The sequence below is a fragment of the Lepidochelys kempii genome, chromosome 5, assembly GCF_965140265.1.
Source record: "Lepidochelys kempii isolate rLepKem1 chromosome 5, rLepKem1.hap2, whole genome shotgun sequence".
Classification (NCBI taxonomy): Eukaryota; Metazoa; Chordata; order Testudines; family Cheloniidae; genus Lepidochelys; species Lepidochelys kempii.
This window is the reverse complement of record NC_133260.1, coordinates 52172077-52190207: the sequence shown is the minus strand read 5'-3', so window position 1 is coordinate 52190207 and position 18131 is coordinate 52172077. Positions and strand designations below refer to the sequence as shown.

General features: G+C 44.0%; 1 protein-coding gene across 2 annotated transcripts in view; it reads left to right on the top strand.

The window, feature by feature from the left end:
• The window catches only part of ACOT12 (acyl-CoA thioesterase 12), a 49638-nt gene that overhangs the window by 25003 nt on the left and 6504 nt on the right, over window positions 1-18131 (top strand). For both annotated transcript variants that reach the window (XM_073344384.1, XM_073344385.1), the window contains 7 exons: window positions 6546-6696; window positions 8226-8281; window positions 8697-8760; window positions 9872-9955; window positions 13583-13716; window positions 17165-17293; window positions 17785-17911. In XM_073344384.1, coding sequence (XP_073200485.1) covers window positions 6546-6696; window positions 8226-8281; window positions 8697-8760; window positions 9872-9955; window positions 13583-13716; window positions 17165-17293; window positions 17785-17911 — 745 coding nt within the window. The remainder of the gene's footprint in view (window positions 1-6545; window positions 6697-8225; window positions 8282-8696; window positions 8761-9871; window positions 9956-13582; window positions 13717-17164; window positions 17294-17784; window positions 17912-18131) is intronic.

The window sequence follows — 18131 nt, the reverse complement described above, 5'->3', positions numbered from 1 at the left end:
GGGAAGTTTTGACCTAAGCTGGTAAAGATAAGCTTAGGAGGTTTTTCATGCAGGTCCCCACATCTGTACCCTAGAGTTCAGAGTGGGGGAGGAACCGTGACATGGTGGCACAGTGGTGGGATTAACCTGAAATCATTTTGAGATCCAGTTGAGATTTTTTGAACTAGAAATACAGATTTTAAAAAGGAATTTTTAGGAAGTCCAGAAAGCAGCTTTGAAACTGAAAGCAGCTTGGTTTCTCTCTGCTTTGTGGCCAAGCAGAGACAAAAGGGGATTATCTTGTGAAATGCAGGTTTTCTTTGCCTGGAGGCAGGGTACTTAACTCCTGCAGGGAAATTCACAGTCTTCCAACCCAGAGGTTTTATTTTTCTTTTCTTCCTAAAAGTAAATAGGGGGTGTGTGCTCTACCCATTTGCCTGGAGACAAAAGTGGCAGGGTTTTTTTTAGGATTTTGATTTTTTTTTTGTTTTACAAGGAGCACAGGTTTGAAAAGAAATTTTTTTTTCTTTGGGCTGGGTAAGCAGGTTTCCAAGTAGTTGGAGGTTTTTTGCTTTAATTTGGGCCCAGAGCAGAGACAAGGGAATTGTCTTTTTCTGTAGGCTGACAATCACTATCAGAGAATAGGTATTCTATTCCAGCACAGCAAAATTTTACAGCCAAGTTTTGTTTGTTTATTTCTAAACCTCGGGTGTAAAGTTAGTTAAAAACAGAGAGGTTAGAATGGCCAAATCCTCGGCTCGACTACAGCTGGAATTAGCCAAATTTCAGGCTGAGGAAAAACAAAGGGAACATGAAAGACAGATAGAACTCATGCGGCTGGAGAAGGAGGTACAGGAGGCTGCCCACAAGAGGGAAATGGAGGCAAGGAAGCATGTGGAGGAGATGGAGAGGATAAAGGCCCAGCAGAATATACCAACAAACCCTAGCAATCCTTCTCCAGGTACCACTTCCCATCCCAGAAAGTTCCCCACCTACAAGGCAGGTGATGATACTGAGGCCTTCTTAGAAAACTTCGAAAGGGCCTGCCGTGGGTACAACATCTCTACTGACCAATACATGGTAGAGCTGAGGCCGCAGCTCAGTGGACCCTTAGCTGAGGTGGCAGCTGAAATGTCTAAAGAACATATGAACAAGTATGAACTGTTTAAATCCAAGGCGAGAGTCAGAATGGGGATAACACCCGAGCAGTCTCGTCGGAGGTTCCGAGCCCTAAGGTGGAAACCAGACATGTCATTTACCCGACATGCCTACCACATTGTGAAACATTGGGATGCCTGGATATCAGGAGCAAGTGTTGAATCTCCAGTAAATTTGCCCTTCCTAATGCAAATGGAACAATTCTTAGAGGGTGTTCCTGAGGAAATAGAAAGATACATCCTAGATGGGAAACCCAAAACTGTAATTGAGGCAGGAGAGATTGGAGCCAGATGGGTGGAGGTGGCAGAGAAGAAGAAAACTGGTCGCAGTTGGAGCGGAGACCAGAAGGGACCACCCCAGACCACACCCTATTACCGGGGGCCGCCCAAAGCCCCACCTACCTCCCAAAGAACCCTCCAGACCCCTTATCGTCCCACCACCCTGTTCTCCAGCAACCCACCTCGCCCCAGTGACCCGTCAGCTGGACGATGTTTTAAATGTAATGAGCTGGGGCATGTAAAGGCCAACTGCCCCAAGAACCCCAACAGATTACAGTTCATTGCACCGGAATCACACCAGAGGTCCACAGGCCCAGATACCTCCCAGATACCCTTGGAGCGGAGGGAAACTGTGAGTGTGGGCGGGAAGAAGGTCACCGCGTGGAGGGACACCGGAGCACAAGTGTCAGCTATCCATGCTTCCTTAGTGGACCCCAATTTAATCAACCCAGAGATCCAAGTGACGATTCAACCCTTCAAGTCCAACTCTTTCAATTTGCCTACAGCCAAGTTGCCTGTCCAGTACAAGGGCTGGTCAGGAATGTGGACTTTTGCAGTCTATGATGATTATCCCATCCCCATGCTGTTGGGGGAAGACTTGGCCAATCACGTGAAGCAGGCCAAGAGGGTGGGAACGGTCACCCGCAGCCAGGCTAAACAAGCCGTGGGGCCTAGCTCTGTTCCGGAAACTTCTATCAGGGCCCGGTCAGAGGTGATGGACCCGGACCCCAGGCCAATGTCTGCAACAGCAGTAGTGGATCCAGTCCCAGAGACCCAGACGGAACCAGTCCCAGAACCGGAACCAGCCAAACAACCAACACCAGACCCCGTGCCAGCACTGAATCCAGTACTTGCAACCTCAACACCAGAGGGCCCCACCGAACCTGAACTGGCAGCAGCCGATAACCCTACACAAGAGGCTCAGCCGGAGCCTGAATCCCAACATAGTGCACCAGCGGAGAGCGGTTCACAGTCAACAGAAACAGCTCCATCCCCTATATCGCTTCCAGAGGGACCAAGCCTATGTCCCCAATCCAATGAGGAACTGATGTCTCCAGCATCAAGGGAACAGTTCCAGACCGAACAGGAAGCAGATGAAAGCCTCCAGAGAGCGTGGACGGCGGCACGGAGCAACCCACCGCCTCTCAGCTCTTCTAATCGATCCAGGTTTGTTGTAGAAAGAGGACTTTTATACAAGGAAACTCTTTCTGGGGGACACCAGGAAGACTGGCATCCTCAGAGACAGTTGGTAGTTCCAACTAAATACCGGGCCAAGCTCTTGAGCTTAGCCCATGATCACCCTAGTGGCCATGCTGGGGTGAACAGGACCAAAGACCGTTTGGGGGGGTCATTCCACTGGGAGGGAATGGGCAAGGATGTTTCTACCTATGTCCAGTCTTGTGAGGTGTGCCAAAGAGTGGGAAAACCTCAAGACCAGGTCAAAGCTCCTCTCCAGCCACTCCCCATCATTGAAGTTCCATTTCAGCGAGTAGCTGTGGATATTCTGGGTCCTTTTCCGAAAAAGACACCCAGAGGAAAGCAGTACATACTGACTTTCATGGATTTTGCCACCCGATGGCTGGAAGCAGTAGCTCTAAGCAACACCAGGGCTAAAAGTGTGTGCCAGGCACTAGCAGACATTTTTGCCAGGGTAGGTTGGCCCTCCGACATCCTCACAGATGCAGGGACTAATTTCCTGGCAGGAACTATGAAAAACCTTTGGGAAGCTCATGGGGTAAATCACTTGGTTGCCACTCCTTACCATCATCAAACAAATGGCATGGTGGAGAAGTTTAATGGAACTTTGGGGGCCATGATACGTAAATTCGTAAATGAGCACTCCAATGATTGGGACCTAGTATTGCAGCAGTTGCTCTTTGCCTACAGAGCTGTACCACATCCCAGTTTAGGGTTTTCCCCATTTGAACTTGTATATGGCCGTGAGGTTAAGGGGCCATTGCAGTTGGTGAAGCAGCAATGGGAGGGATTTACACCTTCTCCAGGAACTAACATTCTGGACTTTGTAACCAACCTACAAAACACCCTCCGAACCTCTTTAGCCCTTGCTAGAGAAAACTTACAGGATGCTCAAAAAGAGCAAAAAGCCTGGTATGATAAACATGCCAGAAAGCGTTCCTTCAAAGTAGGAGACCAGGTCATGGTCTTAAAGGCGCTCCAGGCCCATAAAATGGAAGCATCGTGGGAAGGGCCATTCGTGGTCCAGGAGCGCCTGGGAGCTGTTAATTATCTCATAGCATTCCCCACCTCCAACCGAAAGCCTAAGGTATATCATATTAATTCTCTAAAGCCCTTTTATTCCAGAGAATTAAAGGTTTGTCAGTTTACAGCCCAGGGAGGAGACGATGCTGAGTGGCCTGAAGGTGTCTATTACGAAGGGAAATGTGCTGGTGGTGTGGAAGAGGTGAACCTCTCCATGACCCTTGGGCGTATGCAGCGACAGCAGATCCAGGAGCTGTGCACTAGCTACGCGCCAACGTTCTCAGCCACCCCAGGACTGACTGAACGGGCATACCACTCCATTGACACAGGTAATGCTCACCCAATTAGGGTCCACCCTTACCGGGTGTCTCCTCAAGCTAAAACTGCTATAGAACGGGAGATCCAGGATATGTTACAGATGGGTGTTATCCGCCCCTCTGAAAGTGCATGGGCATCTCCAGTGGTTCTAGTTCCCAAACCAGATGGGGAAATACGTTTTTGCGTGGACTACCGTAAGCTAAATGCTGTAACTCGCCCAGACAACTATCCAATGCCACGCACTGATGAACTATTAGAGAAACTGGGACGGGCCCAGTTCATCTCTACCTTGGACTTAACCAAGGGGTACTGGCAGGTACCGCTAGATGAATCTGCCAAGGAAAGGTCAGCCTTCATCACACATCTCGGGCTGTATGAATTTAATGTACTCCCTTTCGGGCTGCGAAATGCACCCGCCACTTTCCAAAGACTTGTAGATGGTCTCCTAGCGGGATTAGGAGAATATGCAGTCGCCTACCTTGACGATGTGGCCATATTTTCGGATTCCTGGGCAGACCACCTGGAACATCTACAAAAAGTCCTTGAGCGCATAAGGGAGGCAGGACTAACTGTTAAGGCTAAGAAGTGTCAAATAGGCCTAAACAGAGTGACTTACCTTGGACACCAGGTGGATCAAGGAACTATCAGCCCCCTACAGGCCAAAGTGGATGCTATCCAAAAGTGGCCTGTCCCAAAGTCAAAGAAACAGGTTCAATCTTTCTTAGGCTTGGCCGGTTATTACAGACGATTTGTACCGCACTACAGCCAAATCGCTGCCCCACTGACAGACCTAACCAAAAAGAAACAGCCAAATGCTGTTCAGTGGACCGGAAAGTGTCAGAAGGCCTTTAACAAGCTTAAAGCGACACTCATGTCTGACCCTGTACTAAGGGCCCCAGACTTTGACAAACCGTTCCTAGTAACCACAGATGCATCCGAGCATGGTGTGGGAGCAGTTTTAATGCAGAAAGGACCTGATCAAGAATTCCACCCTGTAGTGTTTCTCAGCAAAAAACTGTCTGAGAGGGAGGGCAACTGGTCAGTCACTGAAAAAGAATGTTATGCCATTGTCTACGCTCTGGAAAAGCTACGCCCATATGTTTGGGGACGGCGTTTCCACCTGCAAACCGACCATGCTGCACTAAAGTGGCTTCACACCGTCAAAGAAACTAACAAAAAACTTCTTCGGTGGAGTTTAGCTCTCCAAGATTTTGATTTCGACATCCAACACATCTCAGGAGCTTCTAACAAAGTGGCTGATGCACTCTCCCGTGAAAGTTTCCCAGAATCAACTGGTTAAAATCGTCCTTGAGATGTGGAAAATATTGTTAGTCTTTATGTACTTGGTAGTATATTTAGAGATGCATGTGTCTTATTAACTCTGTTTTCCTAGAGCTCCAGGAAGAAATCCCAGCCAGTGTTTCACCCTAGCTGAGATTTGGGGGGCGTGTCATAAATATAAAGTGAAGGGTAAACCCCTTTGAAATCCCTCCTGGCCAGGGGAAAGCTCCTCTCACCTGTAAAGGGTTAAGAAGCTAAAGGTAACCTCGCTGGCACCTGACCAAAATGACCAATGAGGAGACAAGATACTTTCAAAAGCTGGGAGGAGGGAGAGAAACAAAGGGTCTGTGTCTGTCTGTAGTCGTCTTGGCCAGGGACAGAACAGGAATGGAGTCTTAGAACTTTTAGTAAGTAATCTAGCTAGGTATGTGTTAGATTATGATTTCTTTAAATGGCTGAGAAAAGAATTGTGCTGAATAGAATAACTATTTCTGTCTGTGTATCTTTTTTGTAACTTAAGGTTTTGCCTAGAGGGGTTCTCTATGTTTTTGAATCTAATTACCCTGTAAGATATCTACCATCCTGATTTTACAGGGGGGATTTCTTTATTTCTATTTACTTCTATTTTTTATTAAAAGTCTTCTTGTAAAACACTGAATGCTTTTTCATTGTTCTCAGATCCAAGGGTTTGGGTCTGTGGTCACCTATGCAAATTGGTGAGGCTTTTTATCCAACATTTCCCAGGAAAGGGGGGGTGCAAGTGTTGGGAGGATTGTTCATTGTTCTTAAGATCCAAGGGTCTGGGTCTGTAGTCACCTAGGCAAATTGGTGAGGCTTTTTACCAAACCTTGTCCAGGAAGTGGGGTGCAAGGTTTTGGGAAGTATTTTGGGGGGAAGGACGCGTCCAAACAGCTCTTCCCCAGTAACCAGTATTAGTTTGGTGGTGGTAGCGGCCAGTCCAAGGATAACGGATGTAATATTTTGTACCTTGGGGAAGTTTTGACCTAAGCTGGTAAAGATAAGCTTAGGAGGTTTTTCATGCAGGTCCCCACATCTGTACCCTAGAGTTCAGAGTGGGGGAGGAACCTTGACAATCTTACACCACCTTTTACATCACTGCTGAAATATGCCTCTGTGTCCAGATAGAAAACTAATTATTAATTGTTCATATGTCCAAAATACTCAGATTTCCATCACTGTTGTTCCCTGTACCCAAGAAGTATATAACAGCTCTAGTTATTATGTTTGTCTCATTGCTGCTTCTGTGTCATTCTGTCATGGTTAAATAATTCATTTAAACTCTTCTTTCAGTGTTGAGGTTGGCGTTCGTGTTGAGGCCTACAACTGTGAGGAGTGGACCATAGGCCAAGCGCGGCATATTAACAGTGCTTTTCTGATTTTTAATGCTGTAAATGACAAAGGAGAGCTCCTCATCTTCCCCAGAGTCAAACCCACTACAAAGGTCAGCTCTTTACATGAGAGAGAAAATGAATATAGAGATGGCTTATATAGTCCAACCCAAAAGTAATGCATATCACACAGCCAATCACTGTCAGACATTCCGGGGAAGTGAAGAGCTAAACAAGGTTATAAACTGAATTACTTTCTCTTCCTCCTCCTCAAGAGGATATTCTGAACTTGAGAATGCTTGTAGGGTAATTGAGCAACTCCTTACTAGCCTGGGGATTTGTAAAGGAAGTTGCTGGAGTCAGGCACCCAAGTCCCACTGAATTTCAATGGGAGTTAGTGCCTAACTCCCTTTGGCTCCTTTGAACATTCCAGCCCAAGTACATGGATCCCTTAAAGTGGTTCGTTGAGCTTTTAAATCTTCATGAATATAAAACTTCTGTTTGAATAGTCTGCTATGATGTAATCTTTTGTTAGCTCTTTTTTCTTTCTCACAGAATTTCATAAAGCACCAGGGCAGGAATAAAAGAGCTACTAAAATAGTGAATTAATGACTAGTAGGGTAATGACTTTGTGAGGAAATGAGGAGTCATATGCACTCCACGCTAGCCAATGCACTACCTTGAACATTAAACTCCATCTTGTTTCAAGAGGGAAAGCTGACTCTTACGTCAGCATTATCGCCACTCTTCTAAAAAATGCGATGGCTGCTGGCACCTTAACTTCAACTAGAGAAGCAATGCTTCAGCTAAGCAGCACCTCACAGGGCATTAACTCCAGTCCCTTTTTTCTAACAGGAACAGAGTACCAGCTCTGAAGCAGAAATAAAAAAAGAAGCTGCTTTCTACTGCAGTTGAAGAAGAAAAAATATGCAGACTAACAGACTAAAATAGAAGGTTAGGTGTGATATTTTCAAAAGCACCTAAGTCACACAGCACAAGTCCCATTGACATTCAGTGGGATTTATGCTCCTAAATTACTTAGTCGCTTTTGAAATTTCTATTCTCAATGGAATAGCAATGGAAAAAAGTAGTGACTGAATAGTCAGTTTGAGGTGGTGATCAACCCTATTGTGCAGTACTCACTTCTAATTTTTCATAATGCACTGCCCTCTGTTCTCCAATGCAGACATGCTAAAGCGGTATAGAAATCCCTCAAATATTGCTTTCCATGTTGAGCTCTGTGTAGAAAGTCCCTTGGATTAATATTTTATCTAAAAGGTGGCACTTTTGGCAAGTACAGAATGTTTAGCATTGTACTTCTTTATTGCTCTTGGGAAAAAGTCCATGTAATAACACTATGCTACTAGGATACTCCAGACTGGTAGTTAGATTATTTTTGCTATGTAACAGGATACATCACATTAAAAAAAATTGATCAAGTCCGTACCTGGGGAAATTCCATTGTAATTAGTGCAGTTATTTTGGGGCAGAGGGGTTTAAATAACATACTTTACATTTGGTATGTGACAGTGTCCCTTTTAATAAATAATCCTTAATTGTCTTTTATTTGCACAACATTATCAAAGTAGAATGTATCATAATTCAATCAGATTATTTCTGTTTCATTTTGCTTCTTGTGAAGGATGGTTTGAGAAGATATCATGGAGCTATTGCACGCAGGAGAATTAGACTAACCAGGTATATATAAATTTCAAAGGTAACTTTCACAGTGGGGCAGAAGTGAATGGGTTTTTTTTACATATACTGTGCTCATTATTTTAAGTCTTCTCAGATTAAATAGCTATTGTCACTTAGCATTTCTGGACCTGATCCTGTTTGCCTAAGTCATGATGAAATCAATGGCTACTATTCATCTGAGTAAGTCAAGAAATATTTGGGCCCTCTTGTGTGTTCCCCATCCTTTTTTGGGAAAAAAAGAGGAGCTAATGCTTACTTAACTCACTGTGTTGTCGTGAGGATTAATTAATTAATATTTGTAAAGCATTCAGAAGATGCTGAATACTATGTAAGTGGTTGTCATTGTACACTGAAGGAAGACAATGAATGCTATTTGCTTTTTTTTACCTCTTTGTATACATAATATGTATTTCAGAAAATATATCCTCTCCAATAAGGAAGACACTCCTTCCTCTGATCTCTGGGATAGAAGCAACCAGGTAATACTTACATCATCTGAATTCATCCACATACATAGTCTTAGAGGTACATTTGGACATTCTGCATGTGTCAAAACAATGCTAAAGATCTGACCCAAACAGTTAGCATCTTAACTTGACTTGCTGTACCTAATGTCGGAAGAGTGGGTAAATGTATATAGTCTATGTGTAGCAATACTTACGCATAGTGGGGTGAACTAAGGATGGTTTAGCAATACTGGCCCTGAATTTCCATGATTTTGTGTATTTATACAAATCCCTAGATTTATTTTATTGTGGAATGTTCTGTATGAAAGTTTTTTTTTAACCCCAGTAGCTCCTTGATGTTGTATTAGGTCCTTTTAATTAAATCTAAAAGAAAATAAATAATAATTGGAGATGTATAATGTGGGAAATTATTTGCCATTGACTACGACAGCACTGGAGTGTGTCACCATCAGAGTTTGAATTCTGTGGATGTAGAAATTTTTTTCTGCAGGAAAGTAAATATAAACAGACAGTAAATCTGAACAAACTGAATAATCCATTTTTTTTAAAGATGAAATTGAAACAAGTCTTTAAAGATTCTTGCACTGTATGTTCTCTTTTTACCACTTCCAAATATCAGCTCCATCCTGGACATGTACGTATCCAGTGTTGTCAAACACAAGTAATAGGCATCCAGTCCAGATATCCACTCCTCTGATTACACCTTCTGTTTTCAAGCAGCTGCCAAAATATTTGCACAATCTAACAGCAGTGAAGAGGTTAATTTGCTAGCAGATTTTAATTACTTATAAGAAAACTGAAGTATACCATTAATTTAGTAGCCTCAGAGGTGAAGCGTATTGTCTCTCTGACAGTAGAGGGGTTTATTGCTTTATTTTATCCATCAAAGAAACCCAAATTAGTGTTTTTAATTAGGGTTCTTTTGCCATCGGCCATGTGAAAACACAATTCAGCTATTGAAAGTATTTAATTCAGAAACTACTGGACTGTGTTTTCTGGAAGAAGACCACTTAAGGGAAAAAATACATTTGCCTGGTTTGTGATTTTGGAGTAACTATGGTACAGAAATGAGATTCTCTTTTATATCAGCCCTTCATTTTTAATAGTATATCTTACATTTCAGGCATACTTGAGTTACAGCAATGTAGCCACCCTGACAGTCCTGGCAACAAAATGTGGATGGGAAATAACCAGCACTCTGGATAATGTAAGTCCAGAATTGTGGAAGAGTTGCATGCCAACTTCAGTAACATTTGGAGGGGCAGATCATGCTCACCTTTAGAATTGGGCAGACAACGTATATTCTGTTTCATGAATTATTTTGATATTTCAAAATTTGGTTTAGTTCTGATTAGGAAAGGAAAACAAAATTTTTGAAATTCTCTGTGAGTGGGAGGCAGCATCTCCTGCCTGGTGGTTAAAGGCCAAAGCGGCGGTTATGCCCAGGGGTTTGTCTCCAGTAGCGTCCTTGCCTACTGGGTACAGCTCATGGATGGTGGCTCTGCCTCACTGGCTGTTGCTCCACTTCATGGATGCAGCTCACAGGAGGAGTAGGGAAACCCAGGACCTCCCATTCCATCGGGTTCTGACCCAGGGTTCTCAGAGGCTGTCCATCATACTGCATCCCAGCTACCTTCCGGGCTTCTGGCCCTGGTCCCAGTCTCTGGAAGCGGCAGCTCCCCCCATTCCCTGGCTTGGTGGAGGAATTAGGTCACATCCTGCCCTGGAGATCCCAGAGCACATCCTTCTCCCTGGCTTGCCAGCATCAGAGTGAACTGTCTGGCAGCCTTTTAAACCCCGCCTCCAACCTGAGCATGTTCATCACAGGCGGAGGGGTGGGGCCCCTGAGCCCAGAGTTGCTTCTTAACCCCCTCCTGTCCAAGGGGTTGATACACCTTGTCACATTCTCCAAGAAAAAGGAATGAAACCCTAGCTTCATGAATTAAATCTCATCTGGCAGGCAGCCCTGGAGGCATGAATCCTGAAAGCTGTGGGCTCCCCAAATCTGAGGCAGTCCAAGTGGCAGGCTGCTCCAGAACTCTGGACCCTGAAAGCCCTGGGCTTCCCAAATCCAAAGCAGTCTATGTGGTACCCCAGGCCCATAAACCATGCTATTTCTGCAACAATTAGTCTTCTAAAAGAAACACATGAAATATTTTACAACCATGCACCAGAGGTAAAGCTTCCTTTTCAATTTGGGCATAGTGGCATTCTGTTTTTGTAAGAGCCCTGGATGCATATGCCTTCGGTCTCCAATGCTCATCATATCTTTGTAGCAAAACAGCCCCTATCCCTTCTTTGGAGGCATCAGTGGACAATTAGGTCTGCCTCTTGCTGTCAAAATACCTTAGAACGGGTTTTCTGAATCACTTGTTTTAAATCACCAAACTCTTTGTCCAGGTTAGCATCCTATGTCCGCTGGTTATTCTTTTGCATGACTGCACAGAGGTTGCTGGTTTCTGCAGCCAAATTAGGTTTAAATTTACCAAAAAAATTAGCCATTCCTATGAACCTCTGTAATCCCTCCTTGTTTTCTGGATGTAGCATATTTGTTATATCTTGTGTTCTGGTAAGATCAATATATCCCCCTTATTCAGTTAACCTTTTTCCTAAATAGGTTAATTTCTCTGAGCCTGAATTTACATTTTTGCTTATTTAGCTTCAGGCTTTCTGCTCTAGTCCTGTCCAATGCTCTCTGTAACCTGTAATTCTGATTCTCTATTGTGCTGCTTTCTGTGCCTTCAGTTCCCTCAAATATTTGCTGCACATTTCTATGAAAGACTTCTGGAGCAGATTTTAGATCAAAAGGTAATCTGAGTAAGCAATATCTTCCATATAGCACTCCTCTCATGTAAGGGAATCTGCTAAAATCCAGGCAATGCATCTAAAGTAATAAAATACTTTTACGCCAGTCATATCTTTTACCTTCACTTTTGGTACACACATACATCTAGTAGGAATGAGTTCCCCATTATAAACTTTCAATTTAACCTGTTTGCTCACCATTTTTTTTCATGTTTTTTTCTTTAACTTTTTAAAACTAATATCTGAAACAACATTTACCAGAGCACCAGTGTCAAAATATAAGAGTCCCATTAGTCTATAAGGAAACTGTGCATTCATCTGTTCCTCTTAAGATACAGCTCCTAGATCGGTAGTTTTTAATCTTTTTTCATCTGTGGACACCTACAAAATTTCAAATGGACGTGCAGACCCCTTTGGAAACTTTAAACATAGTCTGTGGATCCCCATGAGTCCACAGACCACAGGTTGAAAACCACTGTCCCAGATAAAACTCCTTTTTCTGTTGGTTTCAGAGTAGCAGCCGTGTTAGTCTGCATTCACAAAAAGAAAAGGAGTACTTGTGGCACCTTAGAGACTAACAAATTTATAGTCTCTAAGGTGCCACAAGAACTCCTTTTCTTTTTCTGTTGCTGTCCCTGCTCTCTTCCTGGATCACTGCAGCAGCATGCATGCTTTCCTCTTCTGCAGCTGTTCATACTAGTTGCAGACTTTGGCAAAAGGATTGTATTTCTTACAAATATTGCAGTTCTTCCCAAAAGCTGGGCATTGTTGAAGTCTGTTTTTGTCCACACCTTGTGCAGTCCTTGAAGATTTCCCTTGCAAACTCTCATGCTTTGCTTTTTTCAGGCTTCTCTGTGTTTTTTGTTCTGTACTGACTTATTGATCGCCAGTTTTTTCTCTTTTGTCACTCTATCCAGAGTGGCAGTGTCCTCTTTTCCTTCCATTGTTATTATTCTGTTTTGAGTGATTGCTGCTGCCTGACACAGTCTTTATCCAAAGTTAGCTCTGTGTCATCCAACACTCTTCTTTCAGCTTTGGATCTTTGTTTCCAATTACAATTCGATCCCTTATAACAATCTGTTAACTGTCCATTGTTGCAGGTTGAGCTCATTAGCTTCAGTTCTGTTAGGAACTCTTCAAAGGACACTCCTTTCAGTTTGTCTTCTTAGGTGAAACTTATACTGTACCTGTCAAATGTTTCACTCTTTTAAGGTATACAATATTCTTCAAATGTCTGCCTGATTTAGTTGCATGCTATAAAAGACATCCACTGCCTCAAGTCCTGAAATATTTAAGGAGATTGCTGTTTTCTGCTGGTCTTCTTTCTCACCAGAGCCAGCTGCTTGCATTTATACATCAAACCTCTGTTTGAATCCTTTCCAGGAGTCTGCTGAATTACCTGAGAGTTTCAATGCCTTGGAGGCTTTTAGTTGGTTCCTCTCCAATATGACTCCTTTACTTCTTCATTGCAGTCCTCTTTTCTCTGGGTTGTCTACACTATGCAGCTTTTAGCCACAAGGCTATGTCAACACAGCCTTACTGAAGAGGCTTTTTTTCTGTACCAGAAAAGGGTGTCCTAGTGTTTGTGGAAATCACACAGGAATTGGGCTTGTCACACACCCTGGGCCGTGTACAGTTGGCGTGGGTTCAGCAGTAGAGAAATACCAAAAAAAAAAAAAAAAAACTCTTAAAACTTTTGTGAAACAGTTTTTCAATACTATAACTGGCTTATACAGACTATACCAGTGGTTCACAAACTTTTGTACTGGTGACCCCTTTTACATAGCAAGCCTCTGAGTGCGACTCGGATGAAGTGAGCTGTAGCTCACGAAAGCTGATGCTCAAATAAATTGGTTAGTCTCTAAGGTGCCACTAGTACTTCTTTTCTTTTTTTAATCTTAAATACTCAACTGCATCTCACTGCCTGTCAGACATATGTTGCATGTTCTCTTGACAAGTGAAAAGCTGGTGAAGTTGTCCATTTATGTTCTTCATTCTGTATTTTTTTAATGCTGTTCATTTGTTTCAGATAAAAATATTCACACAGGAGGAGAGTGATATCTTGTCTGTCAAGGTAGAAATGCAAGTGAGGATACCATCAAATCTAGCTTTCTTCCTTTTATCTGACTTCAGACTCCGCAGGCAATGGGACAAACATTACTTGTAAGAGCAGCTCAAGATTTTTTTTCTAGCACTATTTCACGCTGCTGTTAACTAAACTTTTCAGATGCTATCACTTGTGATGTAGATACCTTTCTTCTGGATTCAAATTGGGATTGCCATGAATTGACAAGAGAGGGGGCTGCGCCATAGGTTTTCTTGTATGAGAGTGAGCAAGTTTCCATGCCCTAAACATGGGGCATAGTGAAGGGTTCAACTTTAATCGTATAGTGTATATTCACAGTGCGAGAAGCAAGGCAGAGCAGCTCACTCAGTCCTAGTCTGCTCTAATTGAACATGTTTATGCGGTGTGACCAATTCACAGTGTGCCCCAGCTGAATGTAATGTCAGAGATCAGGAAACTCATAGTCATCGCCTCCTAAATGCCAAAGAAGTTTTATGGTTTTTTTAGAGTCATTGCTAACTCAAATAAACTCTGTGAGCTGTTTATTTTCTTAATATCCCTCACAGAGAATAGAATAGGAAATAGTGGGAGATGATATAAAACAGGTGGATGTGGTACCATTTTAATTAGGTGTATACATGCACTTAAGGAAAAGGAGAGGCTTTTCCAGTGATTCATTGTATCTTTAAAGGTTTTTATCGGAGGATAAATGTTTTGATTATGTTCCGAGTGGTGCTTCGAGGAGATTTGCAGGCCCAACAAAGAGGAAAGTCTGAAGAAAAATTAAAGGCATATGTGGCAATATATCTAGAGCTTTGGATTTCTTATAACTAATATATAGCCTCGAGAACTGACCAAAATGATCTATTGGCTCCACAGTGCTCAGGCGTTAGGAGTAGAAATAAAGCAAAAAATATTGTCTGCATAAAAAGCACGGTTGAGGATTTACTCCTGAGGGAATTCTGTGCTAAAAAATTAAAAATTCTGCACACAATATTTTAAAATTCTGCAAAATTCTGTCAATTTTATTTGTCATTATATAAATGTGGCTCCAGCATGGCAGTGCGGAGCAGAGCACACTGGCTGCATTGAGGTGGGAGATCACCCTGAAGCTCCCATGTCCCCCCATACAGGGACTTGGCAGTGAGGCCGCACCTGACCCTGACATAGTGCAAGGGCCAGGCCTGCCCCAGAAACACCCCGGGGCCCTGCCTCTCTGCCCCAGGTACATCTGGTGTGAGTGAGCAGGCTCAGCACAGCAGGATCCAAGTGTGGAGGGGCTTAGTGTGGAGGGATCCAGGTGTGTGGGTGAGAGGTTTCTGTGTGGGGCAATCTGGGTAGGGGTGGCTCAGTGGGAGATTTGAATCACAGGGGCTCGTTGTGGGGTTCCGGGTGCAGGGGCAATGGGCCTCTGCACGGCACCCAGGTGAATGTGGTTGGAGCTCAGGAGAGGGGATCTGGGACTTGGTGAGGGGTGTGTGGGTGGAGGGCTCAGTGTGGGGGTCCAGGAGCTGGGGGGCTGGGGTGGGGGTCCAGGTGCAGCTGGTTGGGGCTCAGTGGGGTGGGGGTCCAGGTGTAGGGGGCTCTTTGGTGGGATAGGGCTTGTCAAGGTGAGGGTTTGATGGGCCTGCTTAACGGGGGAGCCCCAGCTGCTGCCGAGGAGCTGCCGCATGCTGGGCTCCTGCTTCCCCTGCAATTCCCCTATCCCCTTTTCTTCTCTATCTGCCTCCCCTTATGCCCACATTCCCCTTCTCCTGCCCTATTCCACCCCATTCCTTCCCCACTGCCTCTTCCCCCTACCCCTTCAGGCCCCCCTCATTTCTCTCCTCCCCCCCTTACCTAGCCCCATCGTGGGCACTCCCTGTTGCACAGAAAACAGGAAGGCTCCCAGCACACAGAAAGGGAGCATAACTGGCACTAGGACCCAGGTGGCACTAGGACCCAGGAGGCAGCGTTCAGCTGCAGAGTCAAGGGAGCCAATATGCAGCCTCCTTCAGCTGGACAGCACTGCACTTGCAAAAATGAGGGGTGTGTGTGGGGGGGAGAGTGCCCCCCCCCATGCCACCCAAAAACTGTACCCTTGGTCGCGCTCCCTCCACTCCCCCATGGCGTCCCTTTATTTCCCTGCCATTTTCTGCAGGGGAGCACAGGAATTCTGCGGGGGGTAGGGGAGCATTTTCTGCAGGCGCGCAGTCAGGCAGGATCCCCCCAGGAGTGAGGATAATGTTTTTATATTGAATAGGTTGACATAAAGGTAAATTGCTAAGGTAAGTGGCTAGTGGCTCTAAGAAGAGAGCAAGTAAGGATACCCTGGCAGGGGGCTATTCCTAAACAGTGCACTCGGCAACTTTGATTAAAAATCAGTACAGACACTTCAGGATGAGAGTATAACATTTTGAACCACTGGAGGAATACATCATCTGAGCCAAATTTATGCAAAACATCAAAGAGAATGTTCCAAGATGCTCTCTCACATGCTCTTTCTACATCTAAAAAGCGGGAACTAGATTCAAGTGTTGAGTGCCTGGAGGCCCACAGAGCTCCAGAGACATAGCAGGCAGCATTGCAGGTAGCGGGGCTGTTCTTCAGAGAGCCAGTTTGATTTTGGCCCACAAGTTTCAGGAGAAAATGTTCTAGTCTGGCATGCAGTCTTTCAGCTGGTGGTTTAAGAGCCTCATTAATGAGGGAAATAGATGTGTAAGGGGAGCACTCCCCTGCGTCTTTGCTTTTCCCATGTATGTTAAGCTAAGGCAGGTGGCAAGGTGGGTGATGTAAATATTTTTTTTATTGGACCAGCTTCTGCTGGTGAGAGAGAGAGAGCGAGAGAGAGAAGCTTTCGAGCTTACACAGAGCTCTTCTTCAGGGCTGGGAAATGGCCTCAGAGTTTCACAGCTAAATACAAGGTGGAACAGATTGTTTAGCATCAGTAGTTAACATATTTCAAGGAACAAGTCAAGGTAAAGTGGCCTGTGAACACCCCTCCAGGCACAGGGGCAAAAGGAAGATGGGGGGGAAAGGCAACTGGGCGGGCGGCTGATTGTTAGTGGGTTACAGAGTGATGTAATCAGCCATAAAGCCAGTGATACTGGGGAACATTTAGATACCTAGAAAATAGTAGTGAATGCAGTTCGATGCTTTTCCAAAGAGGACAATATGTGAGAGTTGCTTGTACTGCTTTGCTCCAACACCAGCTGGTCCTGGAGCTTAACTTGATTTTTTTTTTAGCGCATCAAGGGCAGAGCCATAGGTGAGCCATTGCAAAGAAGAAGGCTCTTTCACTCTGTTTCATTGCACCCCAATTCTTTGAGAACTTGGTGTTGGTCCCCCTTTTGCAGAAAAGTAACATTATTTGTGGCACAAGCCCAACTGAACTGCAAATTAGTTTCCAGCCTAGTTTTAACACTCTCCGAGTAATCCGAAGAAAAACTGAAGAGCCTACATTAAAATGGTAAGGTGTTCTTTCTGATGCAGTGTTTTTAAAGAGAGCTTATTGCACACTTCAGGTGCTGAACTGTCCTGACTATGGCATGTTAAATGTACTTGCAGAACTTGTGAGGTTGTAGAGAATGTGAATGAAGATGAGAAGATATACTACATTACATCGCCATCAGTGAAAGGAGATAAACCCAAAGATTTTGTAGTTCTTGTGTCTCGAAGACAGCCCTGTAAGACTGGGTGAGTAAGTGAATTTCAAGCTTAGCTGGTGCTAAACCTTTGGCGCTATAACTCTTGATTACCATGCATATCTAGAAGTCGGATCCCAGAATAATGAATGTAGTAAAGATATTATTGCAGCCCATTAAGAATTTGGATGGACTACTGTTTTGGACCATCATCCTTATGATCTTCACCTGGCACTGTTTGTCAGTGGTCTTAATGAGCAATCTGAGGATTCACTGCAACCCCTTTTCATACACTTGCTGGTTAGACACAGTAGGGGCAAGCTCGCCCTCTTATATGCTTGCGACGCCAAATCACACTTAGGGTTCTCATTTCTTACATGGGCCAGCTGTGGTTGAAACTTTAATTTGTTTAATGTTTTCATAGAAAATGTTATAGTTATTTATATGGTTTAAAGATAGTAAACTACATTTAATATAGTTCAAGTTACTCATATGTATTTTTTTACAGCTTGTTGAAGAGACTCTTGGGTTTTTTCCCTACAGGGACCCTTACATAATAGCTGTGAGGTCAGTTACCCTGACATCTGTGCCACCTTCTCCAAACTATCGTAGAAATGAAATCCTATGTGCAGGATTCCTGATCCATAGTGATGGCAACCACTCCTGTATGGTAAGCAGCTTTACAAAGCACAATGGTATCTGCTGTCCCTCAAATATTACATGTGCATCATCTCATTGAAGTGCACTATCTGAAATAGGCCAGTGACACAAAGGAATCACTTTATTTCCTAATTTGCTTAAACACTTGAATTCCTGTGGATATTAAATTATAAGCATTACACTGACTTTGAGAGTAAGGAATGTCTGTGTTCACTTTGAAGGGAAGGTTA